We start from the raw sequence: 18,653 nt of genomic DNA, 5'->3' as shown, positions 1-18,653 counted from the left end.
ATCAAGCTCATAAAGTTTAATAATTATAATTTTCTTTTATATTTTTACTTAATATAAAACTTTTAACTTAAATTACGATGGTCGCGTAATAGAATTACTCTTGTAATGTACTGCAATGGCGAAAAACTCGGACTTCAAGAGCATAGGAAAGAGAGAAAGCGTATATATATATATATATATATATATATATATCACATCACATAATTGAAGGTTTCAGTTGGATAACACATCAAACATACACAAACATCCTATGTAAGCCTAACTTACTTTTTAAAGAAACATCAAACAGTGGAAACCATGCTTAGTAAAAGTAGAAAAGAAAATGACAACCTCAATGATGGGGTATAAAATACCTATGACAATCATAAGCTGCGCAAAACGTTTCAATAGCCGTCATGACCAAGAGAACAAAGGTGGCAAGAAGTGTGAAGAACTTCCATGATCTGTACACATAATCCGTTGAGACCTTTAAGATGTCGATCTTCCTCTTATAATCGTAGTACTTGTTCACCTTGTTGATCGTTTCATCTAACTTGTGGGTTTTGGTGGGTGCAATGGATTTGCAAATTCCGTCGAACAGTTCCGCAATTTCTTCCACATTCAGAGTGCTACTTGAGTCTATGATCCCTGCCTCTCTCAGCAGCTTCACATCCTCCACACTGTCTACGATTCCCGTCATCAGTTCTGTGTACCTTGTGAAGATCAGAAAATCTGGTTTGGTCAAGGCCTCATAAGCCACAAGGTTTCTCATTATCACTTCGGAGTTCACATCCAATTTCAGCACAGGAAGGAAAAATATGCCTCTCTTTTCGTCAAATTCAATGGCCATGTTGCCACCTTCCACGGGTTGGAAAAACACCCCCACTGAAAAAAGCTCACTCACACAAGGGATTCTGACAACCATACGAGTTTCTTCTACTTCCTCTTCTTCTTCAGAAAGGTTTGGACGCGGTGAAAGATCATCAAGTTGAGAGGAAAGTTGTAGCACTGGATCTAGGTGCCGTTTAACGGGTTCCACAAGAGGGATATTCACGTCCTTCAGCTTCTTTAAAGAGTCCACTGTCCATGTTAATACACCTTTAACTTTCTTAAAGGAAATTGGTACGGCTTCGGAATTTGAACTTTTCTGGACTGCAGAAGTACCTGTGGTAGAGACAATATTACCACGAAAGTTATTAATAGTGTTGAATAATCATCTTATATTTTCTCTATTATATATCCTACACATACCTTCGCCTTGATCAGGTATCGGTGTTTCAGTGTTTACAGCGTGAGAGACAACCAAATGGTACATGAGATCCAAGACATGGTGATGCTTTGATACTGCTTCAGAACAAGTGATGGTGATAGGGCACTTAAGTGGAGCATGTTGATGACAGAACGACAAGAGCATCGAACCCAAGTACTCTTTAACTAAATGAGGAGGTTCGGAGCTTTCAAACAGCAAGATCTTCAGCAAAGAGTAGTTCGGAATTTGGTTCTCCACCATGAGGATGTCCCTTATGGTGGCATTCCTAGTTAGCTTCACACCAGATAACTGAACTGGGTCTTCTAGTCCCACCATGAAAGAGGCAGATATTTTCTTATCGAGATAGTTGTGGTAGACATTCAACAAGAACAAAACATCAATGGCCATGGTGTATAACAAGGTTTCATCTTTGAGGTCCACGTACTTGTGGTAACTAGCACGGATGAAGGTTGCTGTGTCGTGGAATTCTTGGACTACTTGTTTGAGGTCATGTTTGTTGAAGTGGTCCAGAACTGCTTTGGCAGCAAAAATCTTGAACCTTTCCATGGGATAGAGCTCAGGGCGAAAGTGGGTGTATGGACCAATGGCTACAAGTTGGGGAGTAAAGGCTTCTGGTTTGACTGAGCTCAAAGATTTGGGAACATGGAATATGGAAATAGGTATTTTTTTCAAGATTGAGTTGTGGGTTTTGCTCACCATTTCGTTGATTTGGATTACCCATTGGTCTTCGTCGGATTCTGAATTGAAGATTGATTGAGAGGCCATATGGGATTTTGCTTAATTTGGCTGATGAATATGCAAGATACGTTTTGGTATCAGAATTGGTTAATTCTTCATGGCTTTCTCCTAAAGACCTTTATTGTTTATATTATATTGTCCTTTCAAGTAAAGTTAATTTATTATTTGTCTTTTCTCACACCGCACATGAAATTCTTATCACCCACTTGTCTCCCATTTTTATCACATAAACTTAAGACAAATGTTAATTTTGTTTCTCTCTTATTTGACCCATTGGCTTTATCGTTGTAGTTAACTCCCTTCACTTCCATCTCAATCATATCCACCACCCATTTCCAACACCATTAATATCGCAACCAATTTTAAGGTTTTTTTTTTATTTTTTATTTTATTTTTTGTGATCACGAGCAATATAGAATCTCAAAGAGTACACATCAATGGATACAATTGTCAAAATCAATTTTAAAACGTTTTTCATCTTAATTTACAAAACTAAAACTACTTTATCTAATTTACAAATTTCACACACCGGAACCATCTTATAGCCCTAAAGTTTAACTTCAGTTTCTTTTTTTGCTTTTTTTTTTAATTTATATAAACTAAAAGAGAGTTAAAAGTGTATCGGTATAACTTTTACCAAATTAGAGTATTAATAAAATTGTATAAAAAAAATAACTGATTAACTATTTAATTATAATGTCATTATTCCGGTTCTTTATATTTACTTTTCTTAAAATTGAATTACACATGATGAAATAATATATACTTTAGCATATTTTTTAAAATATGTATATATTGTTAAGAATTTAAATGTGAGTCTAAGTCTCACGTTGGCTAGAAATGAGAAAGTAGAGCATTATATAAAAATAAAGACTCATGAATCCATTGTCTTAAAGTTTTGGGTTAAGAGTAGTGTCAATGACGTACGCAGTTAGGTTCAGGTATCATTGGTATTATATTTTCCCAGTGATATCCCTTCTTAAAATCCTAACATTGGTGTTGTATCTTCCATCACATCTCCATTAACTGCCTACACCATCAAGCTTTCACTCTTTTCCCCTCCAACTTAGTCACTCACCTTTCTCGTTTTCAGTCTCACATCCCATGAGAATAATTAATGACACCAAAATTAAATAAAAGAATATCCAGAATTAAATTTTTTAAAATTAAATTTAAAAAGGTAGTTGTTGAAAAATAAAAGTTAAAAAAATTACGTACACTGTAAGGGTAAATCACCTTTATTTTATCTTTGTTTGTACATATGAATATGTTCTATCTTTATTTATCTATACTTTCTTGATAGGTTAAGAAATTGATTCATTTGTAATAATGAAATGAAATATTAACATTAATTAAATGAAAGGGATACAATTAGATATAATTGTTAAGAGAATTTGTGCATAAATAATCTTTCCACTAAATTGTTCCTATATTAAATTTAAATAAGAAAAATATTCTTCTGGCAATATCTATATAAAAGATGTAAGAAATTATTTTATCTTATCCTTTGGGGTTAGTACTATGTAATCTATTTTATATTGAAAAATATTATCATATATTTATAGAAAAATAATTATTATATTTGTTATAGATATGAAAGCATCATCTTACATAAATATGGGAAATACAATCTTATATTTTATCTGATATTCATTTCTATAATTTTTGAAACCGTAAATAGATGTAGGATTAATTTTTATAGAATAATCTTGAAAAACAATTGGGAATAGTTAACGACTCGAAAATCAGATAAAAAGATATCTAGAATTAAATTTTTAAAACGGAATTTAAAAAATTTGTTGTTAAAAAAATAAAAGTGAACAAAATTATGTATATGTGGATATTGTTTTCTTGTTATCTTAGAAAATTGATTCATTTGTATTAATGAAATGAAACATTAACATTAATCAAATGAAAGTGATCAAATTAGATATAATTGTTAACAGAATTTGTCATAAGTTATCTTTCCACTAAGTTGTCCCTGTATTAATTTTAAATAAGAAAATTAGTTTCTTGTTATTATCTATAATAAAATATGGAAGAAAATATTTTATCTTATCTGTTGGGGTTATTAGTTAATCTATTTTTTATTGATAAAAAAAATTATCATATATTTGTTGAAAAATATTTATTATATTTGTTATAGATAGATAAAATCTTTCTTCACGTGTATTTTTATGATGTTTGGTTAGAATCTGATTAAAATGTAGTGATTACATAAATATGAACCCAAATTATTTATATAGATATGAAAAAATAAAGCGATCTTTACATTAATTAATATGGGAAATGCAATCTTATATTTTATCTGTTATACATTTCTTTACTTTTTAAAACCATAAATAGATGTAGCATTAATTTTTATAGAATAAATACATGTTAAACATCTTCTTTATATAATTTTGAAGGATAAATGAGATTAATTAACGCACCAAAAGGATATCTAGATTTAAATTTTTAAAGTTGAATTTAAGAAAGTAAATGTTAAAAAATATAAGTAAAAAAAATTATGTACAGTAAAACTTTAAACTCCCTTTATTTTATTTTGTCTGTATGAATGGGTATGTTCTATCTTTATTTATCTTTATTTTTTGGGTTTGTTAGAAATTGATTCTTTTGTAATAATGAAATGCAATATTAACACAAATTAAATGAAAGTGATAAAATTATATAACTGTTAGGAGAATTTGTCTCATAAGTAATCTTTCCACTACATTGTCCCTATATTAATTTTTAATAAGAAAAATATTTTCTTGTTAACATCTATAATAAATAATGGAAGAAAATATTTTATCTTAGTTACTAGTTTTATATTGAACCAAGAATTTCTCATAAAAAATATTTATTATATTTGTTATAGATAAATATAATCTTTCTTTTACATGTATTTTATGATGGTTGGTTAGAATCTGATTAAAATGTAATGATTAAATAAATATCAACCCAAATTATCTATATAGATGTGAAAGTATAATATCCTTACATCAATACGGGAAATGCAATCTTATGTTTTATCTGTTATGCATTTTTTTTACTTTTTTAAACCGTAAATAGATGTAGCATTAATATTTATAGAATAAATGCATGTAATACCTTTTCTTTATATAATCATGAAAAATAAATGAGAATAATTAATGATACTAAAATCAAATAAAAGGGATATCTAGAAATAAATTTTTTAAATTGAATTAAAAAAAAGTGGCCGTTAAGAAAATAAAAGTGAAAAAAAATTATGTACAGGGTAAATCAACTTTATTTTATTTTTGTTTGTACATATGGATATATTCTATCTTTATTTTCTTGGTTTGTTAGAAAATTGATTCATTTGTAATAATGAAATGAAATATGAGCATTAATTAAATGAAAGGGATACAATTAGATATAACTTCTACCAGAAGTTCTCTCATAAGTAATCTTTTCACTAAATTCCCACTATATTAATTTTAAATAAGAAAATATTTTCTTGTTAACATCTATAATAAAGATTCTGCTGGGGTTAATCTATTTTATATAGAAAAAAGAATTTGTCATGTATATATAGAAATAGATATATTCTATATTTGCTAATCTATATTATATTTCTTATAGATAGATAGAATCTTTCTTTACATGTATTTTTAAGATTAACTAAAATCTGATTCAATGCGATGATTAAAGAAATATCAATCCAAATTATATATTTAAATATGAAAAGATAATGACATCCTTACATAAATATGGGAAATGCAATCTTATTTTTACTCTTTTACACATTTCTTTACATTTTTTAAATCGTAAATAGATATAGCATTTAATATTTATGGAGTAAATACATGTATCAGCTCTTCTTTATATAATCTTGAAAGATAAATAGAATAATTAGTGGCACCAAAATCAAACAAAAGATATCTAGAATTAAATATTTAAAATTGATTATTTATCTTTAAATCTTCACCTTAAAACGTATACCATACCTATAAATAATTGATATTACAATGGATTTAACACAAGTGTTAAAAAAAAGAAACATTGTTGTTTCTTTCTTTGGGGTTCACCTGCTTTTTCATAAGAAGGAAAAATTGTGACTTCATAACGTGGTAAGTCTCTGTTGGCTTGAGTTTGGTTTGATTAGCAAGGATGATGTTGTCGGTTCCAAAGTCGTGTGATGTTTTTTTCAATTGTTTCATGAATCGAATATTTGAAATTTTGGTTTCTAATTTTCCATTACAGATAGGTTGGGCTTGTGATTTATACAATTTGTTTTTGATATATCAGGATTAGATTGAAAGGTATAGATTTCAAAGGAAGAAACATGTCTGGGCTTGATGAGTGCACAATAATGAGAGGAAGTAACATAGATTCTCATTACATAGTAAATGCCTACGACTATAGAATGACAGAATATGAAAGAGTTGGACATCAACGTCTTCCACTCTCATCTACTTCTTCAGTTGCTCCTCGTGAATTTTCCTATCCGATTTACCCAACTTCCTTTTATTATTACTCCATCCACTTTGATTATCCATTACGTCTTGTTCCATCATATACACTTCCAACAAATCCTTCAACCTCTTCCTTAATGCATGCACCATTTACACATCACTCTCAACCTCTTAGACCCAACATGGACATTCAGGACATGTCATATGAGGACATTCAAAACATGTCATATGAGGCAAGCATATATGTTTTATGAATGTGGATTGGCTCTGAGTTCTACCATACTAAAATATTATTCAGTGTTAAAAACTTTAATTTGCTAATTCTTTCCAATTGGACAACAGGAACTTAATGAGTTAGCTGAACGGATTGGCAAGGTAGACACGGGTTTGCCCGATGAAACATTCGCTTAACTCTACACTCGTTTAAATATGTATCTTGCCTAAATTCATTTGTAAAAGGAAAAAAATTCTCAAATCAATAATTTTATAACTTTATTTTCAGAAAAAAAAAATCACGTAAAATTATTTAACTTTATATTCTATTACATTTTGTTATATATATATATATATATATATATATATATATATATATATATATATATATATATAGGGATGTCAAAACGGGTCAACTCGGCCCGTTTCAGCCCGACCCGTTTTTGACCCGTTAAAATCGGGCCGGGCCGGGTCAGCCCGACATTATTAAACGGGTTGAGAATCTGAACCCGGCCCGCCAATAGACGGAATGACGGGTTGGCGGGCCGGCCCGCCCCTTTCCCCCTCTCTTCCTTTATCCCTACGTCGGGTTGAAGAAATATGGTGCGTTTGTGAATCTGAAACAAAGGACATATGCAATGTAAAGAAGATACAACATAATCAGTGGAAGAAAGAAAGACACATTCCAAAAACGCAACCAAAAATCAGATTCACATTCCTTCCTATTACAATCAGAGACCCCAATTCCTAATTCATAAAATCAAAAACCCTAATTCACAAATCAGGTACAAAATGAGAAATCCCAATTGCAATTTCTATAATCAGAAACCCAAAAATCAGAAATCCCAATTAAAACTCCCAAATCAGAAACCCTATCTCCTAATTCTCAATTAACAAAAAATTAGAAACCCTAACTTTCTCCTAACATCTCGGCAACCATTAGCTCCCATTATTGTCTTCTCCTTCACCTCAAACACCCACAACCAGACCCATTTAAAGAGAAGGAAGAAGGTTGAACAATAATGGAGAAGAGATCATCGAAGTTCCTAGCCAACAACGCGTCCTGGAAAAGATGCAGCAATGCCGACTTTGATGCTAACGACGGTGTGAGGGAGGTGCAGCCATGGGTGGAGGTGGTGTTGTCGTCACCTCACGAATAGAAGAAGATGGAGATGGGTGTGGTAGGTTTCGTCTCCGATGCTAACGGCGAGGAAGTTGCAGCCGTGAGTGGAAGTATTGCCGTCGTGGCCTCACACGGGGAAGAAGACGGAGGTGGCTAGGGTAGGTTAGGTTTTCTCTTTTGCATCGAGGCTGAGTGAGAGGAATGAAGGAATGAGTCTGGCAGTGGCAGAGCAGAGAAGAGAATGAAAAAAAATTAAACACACCACACCACCACCCACCTGTTGCACGTGATTCATTAACTTATATGGCCCGCGGGCTGACCCGTTTTGACCCGCGGGCTGGCCCGACGGGCCAACGGGCTTGACGGGTCGGGTTGTCATGGGTTGACGAGTTGAATTTCTTGGCCCGGCCCATGTATTTTAGGTCGGGCTGGCGGGCCGGCCCATCGGGTCCGACCCATTTTGACATTCCTATATATATATATATATATATATATATATATATATATATATATATATATATATGTTGAGCCTTGCCTCTAGCCTTTAAGAGAATAGAGTAGGTAGAAAAGGGATGACTAGAGGCTCAAATCAAGCACCAAAGAATGCCCCAAAAAGAGCCGACTAGCAGGTCTTTGCCATTAAGACAAGCAGTAGCATTCACAGAGGATTATGATTGGGGGAGAAGGACGGAGGTCAATTCATTCTTTCGAGTCCTTTTCAGCGATTCCATTCTTTCAAATATACTAGTTAAGTCTTTATCACTGACTCAATAAGCACTATAAAGGGAAAGTCTGCTTGGCTAACCTCACTTATTCTGCTTCGGATTAGGTCCCTATCTGTACAAAAAGTGTGCACACTTAAATCAAAGAAGGCTTGGGAATTCGCAGGAGGATCGTAGGGATGAATGACTGTGGAATGAATATGATATCGAGAGATTTAAGTACGCTAAGTGAAGTGGTCAATCTAGGCTTTACTCTTTGTGTTCTCACTCAATCATTAATCAAAAAGATGGAGATTTCTCTGGTATACAATCGAAAAGCAAAGTGCTTGAACTTCACCAAAGTAGGTGAAAAGCAAGTCAATCCTCTCCTCCTTCGCGAAGTGTCTAAATTACTTTTCCTATCTCTTTTCTATAGGGACTGACTGATGGAAGGGAGAGTAAATTAACAACCTATCTACGGGAAAGCCTGTTTTCATGGCACAGAGAATCTCTTCCTTTCTCTGAAAAACTTGTATTACTCTGCAAGTTCAATCAGATCCGGCATAAATGCGTTCCAGAGTCTTTAGGTGTGGTATCATATGTATCCCGCTCGTTTAGTTTTTAGTTAAAGTATTAAGTATCGTCAATTCCATACCACCTTCGCTCGAGAGTGACGATGTTTAGTGTTAAGTAATTAGTAAGTAAGCGGTTCTACTTGATCTCATGAACTATAAAAAGTTTAGCCCAGTCTAGTCCAATCTCATATCCGGAGTTCCTAGCCTTTGAGAACTAGGTTTTTCTCTTTCATTGGTTCTGGAACCTTCGACTTGTGGTTCCACTCTTACTCTTGCAAAAGTTGGAGAATCCACTGCTAGGGGAATGCGCGGGGAAAGAGCGAAGCCACTTTACCGACTGAAAGGTACATAGTTGCTTGACCGATAGCGAGAGGAACAGACTGACTAGCTCGGAGATAAACGTATTGGAATCGTCCAAATCATCTGCCTTGAGAAATGAAAGAGAGGTCCTAATACATTTATTAAGAAATAAGTGAGCGTAGACCCTTTCTTTTCTTCTAGAAAGGGAGTTCTGCAACGAAGAAAGGAGAGGATTTTACAACTACGCTATTCAAGAGCAGGGAAGGACTAGCTTCCAGTAAAAGGTGCCGGATAGGTAGGGAACATTCCTTTCCTTGCATTGGGGGGAGAGGCCTATCTGCAGTTGTCGACTCTTCACTTCACAGCGTATCATATTACTAAAAAGCACTCAAATACGTTGTATGTAAGGGCGAGAGGGTATCAAGGAGACAACCACTGTTTACTAGCAAACATTGAAAGCAGATACCCGAATGACTCTTTGAACTGAACGACGTAATAAAGGAACTAGCGGCCATCAAAACTGAACGAGATGAGGATCAAATAAAATCGACCTAACTGTGATAAGCAAGGTGGTTCATTTGACCATAAATGCTGAAAGAGAACAGATGAAAGTTCGCCCAATGGAAGCGAGTGACTCAAGGTATGCCATCGCTCTTATCTCTTGACCTGAGACTAGATTGGGGGGAGTTCAGTGAGCGAGGAGAAGACTCGGTAGCTGTTAAAAGAATCAATTCAATCAGCTCCAGAGCTAGGAGTTCTATGTCTCGGTTGAGGAGAGGCCTTAATCTTAGCTGCTACCCTACTTATCCCAGCTCTAAAGGCCGCTACTTACTCGATAGCTCACAAGTTGAGTCGAGTGTGATTCTTCTTGTTCCGCTGTGAATGGTATATATATATATATATATATATATATATATATATATATATATATAGTATACGAGTAAAATAAAATAACAAGTTCTCTTTATAACATATTTCTTATATCTATCATATATTTTATATCTCTCAGTATTTTTATAATTTTTAAAAAGTTTTAACACTCATAATTTTATATTGTAATATAATTTTTAAAATTTCATAAATATACATCCCAACTAAATTTGCATCAAATTTTTAAAATCAAAATGTGAGTTTAAACGAAATTTTCATCGCAACTATCTGCTGTGGTTTGAATTGAAATGGAGGAAGGTGGGGCTGCCCTCACGCAACAAAAGAAGACCCTTGTTGTCTTAGGGTCTCGAAAGGGGACTTCTCCCTGCACCCCCAAACCTTCTCCTGTACCCCCAATAATTATCCTTTTAACCCTTTGCTTTCTTGACCCCAAACCAACTCCACCGCCTCCTTCTCCTCCCGCTTCTCCTTCTCCATCCTCTCCTCCCTCTGCCCCTCCAGCGAAGGCCTTGCCTTCCTCATCGCCTCCTCCACCCACTTCCCCGCCCTCTCAATGGGCCTCCCCAAACCCTTCCCCAGCTCAATCTCCTTCGCCGTCGAGTTCGACACTACCTTCGACTCCTCCCTCAGCGACATCAACGACAACCACGTTTTTAATTTAAATTTTTTTTAGAAACGGATTTCGGAATCCATTTCATACATTTCTGAAACGGATTCCGAAATCCGTTTCACAAATTTTAATTTTTTTTCTAGAAACGAATTTCGGAATCCGTTTCATATTTTTCTGAAATGGAATTTGAAATCCGTTTCATACTTTTCTGAAACGGATTCCGAAATTCGTTTCACAAATTTTAATTTTTTTTGTGAAATGGATTTCGGAATCTGTTTCATACATTTCTGAAACGGATTCCAAAATCCGTTTCACAAATTTTAATTTTTTTTTGTGAAACGGATTTCGGAATCCGTTTCATACATTTCTGAAACGGATTCTGAAATCCGTTTCACAAATTTTAATTTTTTTTCTAGAAACGGATTTCGGAATCCGTTTCATACTTTTCTGAAACGGATTCTGAAATCCATTTCATAAAAAAACATGAAAATTTATGAAACGGATTTCGGAATCCGTTTCATACTTTTGATTAAGGTCAAAAGGGTAATTATTGGGAGTACAGGAGAAGGTTTGAGAGTGCAGAAAGAAGCCCCCGTCTCGAAAATAGAAGAAAAATTCGGTCCGTTAAAGTTTACTTCTGCATCCCATTATTTTAATTTCCCACACCCCCATATTATAATTAGACTTAAATTGGACTTATTTTTTGCACCCTTATATTTCAATGCACACACCTCACTATTGGTTTTTTCTTTTACTGATTTCACATGCACATTCGTTACATTCCACACATTAATTATACTTTATGCACCCATGTTTACTTTGTGCACCACCATTTCTTAACATTCTGCACCCGTAATCTTTACTCTCATTTTTTTTCTTGCTTATCTGATGATTGGATCTTTACTTTGTGCACCTGGTCATTCCACACCCCTTGTTTTTATTCTTTGCATCCTATTTGTTTGTTTGATGGACTATGTTTCCTGCCAACTGCACCCCCACGTTTTAATATTTCCGCACCCTTATATATTTAATTTTGCTCTTTATTAATTCCTGCACCCAATTGGTTCCCACGTCCCACTCTCATTCCAATTTTAAGTTTTATTTTAATTAAACTATATTCTTAAAAAATCCCTTCTTTTACTAAAATTCAATAAAAAAAATAATAGATGTGTTTTAAAGTAATGATAAAAATTATGTTTTTTAATAAAATTATAAAAATCGTTTCATGTTTATTTTTAAGTTGGTTATTTTATATTGATTAAAATCAGTTTGAATGTGTTTTAGCATGTTTAGATGCATAATTTGGTTATTCCAGTACTTTATATACAGAGGTGACAAAACGGGTCATGTCTAACGAACTAGTCCGTCAACCCATGTTAAAAAGAAGGGGTTAGGTTGAAGATTTCAATCTGGCAGTCCGTTCTGACCCGTCCCGTCCAGTTCGTGAACTTGATAGGCTAAAGTACGAGTTAGCTCGTCCTGATCCGTTGGCCCGTTTTAAAAAAATAAAATAAAATAAATAATTAAAAAGATTATTTTTTTATATTATATATTTTAAATGTACAAATATATAATAGTATTATAATTTAAATCATTAATCCCTACAAATTAATTTTAAATTATTAGTTATAATTGAGTAATTTAATATGTAAATTTAATAATTATTTTAACTTATCTCATTAAAAACATTAACTAATGAATTAAAAGTTTAAAAAATATTTTATTTCATTAAATATGACTTTAATAATAATTTATATATATATATATATATAAACAAATTTAAAAAATATAAAAATATAAAAAAATTGAAAACAAATTAAAAAACTTTAAAAAAAGAAACAACAAAACCTGACAGGCTAGTCCTATACGGGACGAGTTATGATTATTGGTCTGTTTTTGAAGGGCCATATTCGAGCAGACCCGTTTTATCACCCTATTTAAATCATTTTGGATGCACTCCCAATTTATTTATTTCAATATAAAGTGTGCTTGACTTATTTAACTGGTTTTTGTGTATAACTACCAAACCAATCATTGGGACTAAATTGGGTTAGGTCAATCTTTAAAAAGTTAATTAAAACTTTTTTCTTGAAAAAACATTAAACTTGAAGCCTGCTTCATAGTGGTAGAAACTGAATTAAATATAGTTCAGGACGTACTAGAAGTTGTGTGGCTGAAAAAGAATGAGAATCCTATCGAGGGAAAATTTGATCCTGTTATCAAAGGAAATATTGTTGACAAGTGTTTGTAGATATCATGATAACAACAACGTATAAAAGATGTATTTTATATAAATCCACATTATAATATTGTTCTGTAAAGCAACATTCTAACAAAATATGTGTAAGAAAAAAATAGTTTTGTTTTTAAATACATAATACATTGTATTTCTTTTTTTTTAGTAATACTTTATTTCTGTTAATAATAAAGGATTATTGAATTTTGAGGATGCGAACTTGACTTATAATTTCATAATGAATAACCTTTACAAAACTAATAATTAATAATTTATTTTAAATTAGAGAATATTTTATTGACATCTAAAATGGTTATCTAAATATATAAGAAAAAGATAAACGTATAATAAATATATCAAACAAAAGTGTCCACGTATATTATATTGTCCTTTAAAGTAAAGTCAATTTATTATTTGTCTTTTCTCCCACCACACATGAAACTCTTTTCACCCACTTGTCTCCCATTTTTATCACGTGAACCTAACAAATGCTAATTTTGTTTCTCATATTTGATCCATTGGCTTTATCGTTGTAGTTAACTCCCTTAACTTCCATCCCAATCATACCCACCCATTTCCTACACCATTCTTATCACAACCAATTTTATGGTTTTTTTTTATATATATTTTTTGTGATCACAAGCAATATAAAATCTCAAAAAGTACACATCAATGGATTCAATTGTCGAAATCAATTTAAAAACGTTTTTCATATTAATTTAAAAAACTAAAACTACTTTATCTAATTTACAAATTTCACACACCGGGATCATCTTATAGCCCTAAAGCCCTAAAGTTTAACTTTAGTTTCTTTTGTTAGTTTTTTTTTTTTTAATTTATACATGGATTTAATCAATGTTTTAGTCTTCTACTATATAGGTTTGGTTTATTTTTATCATCTTCTTTTTTTTAATTTAATTTAGTATTTTAGTTCTTTTAAAAAAATTTCCGTCACGTTAGATCGACGTTAATACTATATCCGTTCCTACATTTTTTTTACTTTCAATTTTCTTTTTATGTTTTTTTAAATGAAACTACCATCTATATTTATTTGTATTTGTCTACTAATATCGGTCGAATTAGCTACATCAAATATACTACTATTCTAGGATGATAGGAGTAGTTGAAAATATATAAAAATCATTCTTTATGATATGTTTGGATGAAACAATTTAATAGAGTAATTTATTTATTTGAAGAATTTGAAATTCTTCTAAGGAAAATGACATGTTTGGATAATTAAAGTGAAATTGAAGAGTTTTAAGAAAACATTTCAACTAACTAAAATAATAGAATTCGAAATTTACTAAAAAAGGAAGAAAATTCAAGTTCTCAAAGTTGCGCAATTGCTCATTTGTTAGAACATAAAAGGTTTAAAGGTCCAAATAGTCGAGTCAAGCAGAGTAGAAGATCGAGACGAGTCCGTTCAGGCTGAAGGTCAAGTCGGGCTAGCCCGGGCTAAAGGTCGAATAGGGTCGGCCCAGGCCATAAGTCGATCGAGTCAGCCCAAATCATAGGTCGACAGAGTCGGTTTGGATTGAAGGTCAATATGAGTCGATTCTGCTTGAAGAATAGTTGAGTATGCTCGACCTTACCGAAGGTCGAACCAAGTTGGTCCAAGTCGAAGGTCGAGATGAGATGGATCTGAACCGAGTCGATCTAGGCAAAAGGTTGAGCCTAGTCGACCCATGTTGCAGGTCAAGTTGAGTCAACCTGGACTGAAGGTCGAGTCTACTCGACCTAGGCCAAAGTTCAAGCCGAGTCGACCCAAACTGAAGGTCCAAACGAGATGGCTTTACGGTGAGTCGACCCTAGTTGAAGGTCAAACTAGGTCCACCGAGGCCGAAGATCGAGTGAAGTTGACATTGACATAAGGTTTACACCAATTTACCCTAGTTCAAAGTTGAGTCGAGTCAACTCGGGTCAAATCAATTCGAATCGGCTAAGATCTAATCTATTCAAATCGTCCCAGGTCGAATCGATTCGAATTGACCTAGGTTAAACTAGTTCGAGTTCAATCGGCTCAATTTGACTTGAAACAAAAGTCAAGACGAGTCGTACTGAATTAAAGGTCAAACTATACTAGACTCAAAGGTAGAGGTAAAGTTAAGTTCATCGAAAAATAAAAATAAAAATACTTTATTCAAACAAGGAAATTGAAATATAAGATATTCAATTACTTCATCCAAACTACTTATTTAAAAAATAAAGATAATTTAATTATAAATGATTCAATTATTAGATATTTAAATTTATTGAAATTGTTGAAATTCCTCGTCCAATGTTTTTCCACTATTTCTTAGACACATATGTTTGCAACATTTATTCAGAAACAGAAAATCGTTTTCCTCAACAATACAAAATTATTAGATTTAAGAACCCTTAACTATGAATACTTAATATTTTTTTAGTTGTCTACACGCATATCAGTTATAAGTTGTCTATATAACATTAACATATATAACATCATCTTTAACACAAATCAAGTTCATCAAGTTTAATAGTTATAAGTTATATATATATAATCAATAGTTTAGTTCCAGTTGAATAACGCATCAAACATACATAATAACATCATATATGAAAGTCTAACTTAGGGTGTACTTCATTTTCTCAGAAACATCACACACTCGAAACCATGCTCTAGTAAAAGTAGAAAACAAAATGACAACCTCATTCGGGTGCAAAATACCTATGACAATCATAAGCTGCACAGAACGTTTCAATAGCCGTCATGGCCAAGAGAACAAAGGTGGCAAGAAGTGTGAAGAGCTTCCATGATCTGTACACATAATCTGTTGAGGCCTTTAAGATGTTCGTCTTCCTCTTATAATCGTAGTACTTGTTCACTTTGTTTATCGTTTCATCCAACTTGTGGGTTTTGGTGGGTGTAATGGATTTGCTCATTCCGTTGAAGAGTTCCTCAGTTTCTTCCACACTCAGAGTGCTACTTGACTCTATGATCCCTGCCTTTCTCAGAAGCTTCACATCCTCCACACTGTCTACGATTCCCCTCATCAGTTCCGTGTACCTTGTGAAGATCAGAAAATCTGGTTGGGTCAAGGCCTCATAAGCCACAAGGTTTCTCATTATCACTTCAGAGTTCACGTCCAGTTTCACCACAGGGAGGTAAAATATGCCCCTCTTTTCGTCAAATTCAATGGCCATGTTGCCACCTTCCACGGGTTGGAAAAATACCCCTACTGAATCAAGTTCACGGACACAAGGGATGTTGACAATCATATGACTTTCTTCTTCTTCTTCTTCTTCAGAAAGTTTTGGATGTGATGAAAGAGCGTCAAGTTGAGAGGAAACTTTTAGCACTGGATCTAGGTGTCGTTTAACGGGTTTCACAAGAGGGATATTCACGTCCTTCAGCTTCTTTAAAGATTCTACTGTCCATGTTAATACACCTTTAAATTTCTTAAAGGAAATTGCTATGGCTTCAGAATTTGAGCTTTTCTGGAGTTCAGAAGTACCTGTGGTAGAGTCAATATTACCACGAAAGTTATTAATAGTTTTGAATAATCATCTTATATTTTCTCTGTTATCCCACACATACCTTCGCCTTGATCAGGTACCGGTGTTTCAGACTTTACAGCGTGAGATACGACCAAATGGTACATGAGATCCAAGACATGGTGATGCTTTGATACAGCTTCAGAACAAGTGATGGTGTGAGTGAACTTAAGTGGAGAATGCTGATGACAGAACGACAAGAGCATCGAACCCAGGTACTCTTGAACTAAATGAGGAGGTTCGGGGCTTTCAAACAGCAAGATCTTCAACAAAGAGTAGTTCGGAATTTGATTCTCCACCATGAGGATGTCCCTTATGGTGGCATTCCTAGTTATCTTCACACCGGATAACTGAACTGGGTCCTCTAGTCCCATCATGAAAGAGCCAGATACTTTCTTATCGAGATAGTTGTGGTAGAAATTCAACAAGAACAAAGCATCAATGGCCATGGTGTATAACAAGGTTTCATCTTTGAGGTCCAAGTATTTGTGGTAACTAGCACGGATGAAGGTTGCTGTGTCGTGGAATTCTTGGACTACTTGTTTGAGGTCATGTTTGTTGAAGTGGTCGAGAACCGCTTTTGCAGCAAAAATCTTGAACCTTTCCATGGGATAGAGCTCAGGGCGAAAGTGGGTGTATGGACCAATGGCTATAAGTTGGGGAGAAAAGGCCTCTGGTTTAGCATAGCTCAAAGATTTGGGAACATGGAATATGCAAACAGGTATTTTTTTCAAGATTGAGTTGTGGCTTTCACTCACCATTTGGTTGATTTGGATTACCCAATGATCTTCGTCGGATTCTGAATTGAAGATTGATTGAGAGGCCATCTGGGATTTTGCTTAATTTGGCTGATGAATATGCAATACGGTTTGTTACCAGAATTGGTTAATTGTTCTTTGCTTTTTGCCACTAAAATGTCTTGATTGTTTATATAGGTGAAATATCAGTTTCTTCATAGCTATTATGAAGTAGAAAGATGAGAAAGAAAAAGAAAGAAGTTTGTGAAAGAATGATTAATGAAGATGATATGAGAAAATACTAAAATTGTGGAAAATGTTTTTTTGAATGACATGGAAATAGTGTTATAAAAAAGTTAACTCTTTCTAAAAACTTTGATGGTGGATGAGCAACACACTCATTAGGGTGCCACAGACAACGTAATTTTTTAAATCTCCAGTAAAATATGCATGAATTCATAATACTATGGTTTATTATTACAAAAGATATTCTTATTTACAAACAGTCCTGAATTTTTCACACAAGATAACACACTTTCAATTTCTTTTTATTAAATTATTAAAATAGTGTAATGTATCGCGTAAACAAATATTTCGTATAATTGAGATGAATTGCATTATAAAATACTACTACAAAATGAAAGTGCCAAAGATGTAAAATAAAATAAAATTCAAATTTCATCTAAAACATGTTAACTAAATAATAAGTAAAAAATAATGCATTTACGAAAATTTCTAATAAAACTCTTATTCGTTATATATACTTCTTTAGAAGTATGTATATTTAAAAGTTTATTAATATTTATTTTATGGGATAAACTATTGTATGCACCATTTTAATTTCTATAAATTAAATGTTTATTTAATTTTATGGAATGTTAAACCAATCATTGTCACATACCCCGTCATAAGGAAAATTTAATTTTGGATTATTTGAGTTATATTGGACCACAAAATAAAATGGTAATTAATTCAATTTTTTGAAAAAGAATTGTACCTATCAATCATAAGAAGTATTGACGTGGGTGTGTTTGTGTACATACATTTGAATAAGCAATAAATACCCATAGATATTTCCTATTTCCTTTGCACATCACAAGAACCATCAAATAAACTAAAATAAACATTATAAATTATAATGGCCATACGTATACTTTTGCATAATCTTATCTAAAATCAATACTTGCATTCACCAAATGTTACTATATATGTCCATATCTAAAATGAATAAATGATAAAGAACCTCACTGAGAAAGAAAGTTATTTCTAATTTTTTTTCAAGATTTGTATTAAAAGGGTCAAACACTTTTAAAATTATATACATTAAAATAAATATAAGT

General features: G+C 33.0%; 2 protein-coding genes across 2 annotated transcripts; both read right to left on the bottom strand.

Annotated features, from left to right (window-relative positions):
* Positions 1–201: 201 nt before the first annotated feature.
* LOC114181610 (putative UPF0481 protein At3g02645) lies at positions 202–2,075 on the bottom strand. Its single transcript, XM_028068111.1, has 2 exons — positions 1,231–2,075; positions 202–1,143 (listed from the first exon to the last, which is right to left on the bottom strand). The coding sequence occupies exons 1-2, from the start codon at positions 2,012–2,014 to the stop codon at positions 332–334; spliced, it is 1,596 nt and encodes a 531-aa protein (XP_027923912.1). The 5' UTR covers positions 2,015–2,075; the 3' UTR covers positions 202–331.
* A 13,502-nt stretch (positions 2,076–15,577) lies between these two features.
* Positions 15,578–17,560, bottom strand: LOC114181547 (putative UPF0481 protein At3g02645). The gene is made up of 2 exons (XM_028068027.1): positions 16,620–17,560; positions 15,578–16,536 (listed from the first exon to the last, which is right to left on the bottom strand). The coding sequence occupies exons 1-2, from the start codon at positions 17,401–17,403 to the stop codon at positions 15,731–15,733; spliced, it is 1,590 nt and encodes a 529-aa protein (XP_027923828.1). The 5' UTR covers positions 17,404–17,560; the 3' UTR covers positions 15,578–15,730.
* Between the last annotated feature and the right edge of the window lie 1,093 nt (positions 17,561–18,653).

The sequence above is a fragment of the Vigna unguiculata genome, chromosome 4 (assembly GCF_004118075.2).
Source record: "Vigna unguiculata cultivar IT97K-499-35 chromosome 4, ASM411807v1, whole genome shotgun sequence".
NCBI lineage: Eukaryota > Viridiplantae > Streptophyta > Magnoliopsida > Fabales > Fabaceae > Vigna > Vigna unguiculata.
Note: the sequence above shows the minus strand (reverse complement) of the source record. Positions and strands in the feature narration are given on the sequence as shown.

Bases quoted from the DNA above. Each gene is read 5' to 3' on its own strand.
- LOC114181547 (XM_028068027.1), bottom strand. From the start codon at position 17,403: ATGGCCTCTCAATCAATCTTCAATTCAGAATCCGACGAAGATCATTGG. The intron at 16,537-16,619 runs GTATGTGTGGGA...ACTCTACCACAG, and splicing joins GGTACCTGATCAAGGCGAAG to GTACTTCTGAACTCCAGAAA.
- LOC114181610 (XM_028068111.1), bottom strand. From the start codon at position 2,014: ATGGCCTCTCAATCAATCTTCAATTCAGAATCCGACGAAGACCAATGG. The intron at 1,144-1,230 runs GTATGTGTAGGA...TCTCTACCACAG, and splicing joins GATACCTGATCAAGGCGAAG to GTACTTCTGCAGTCCAGAAA.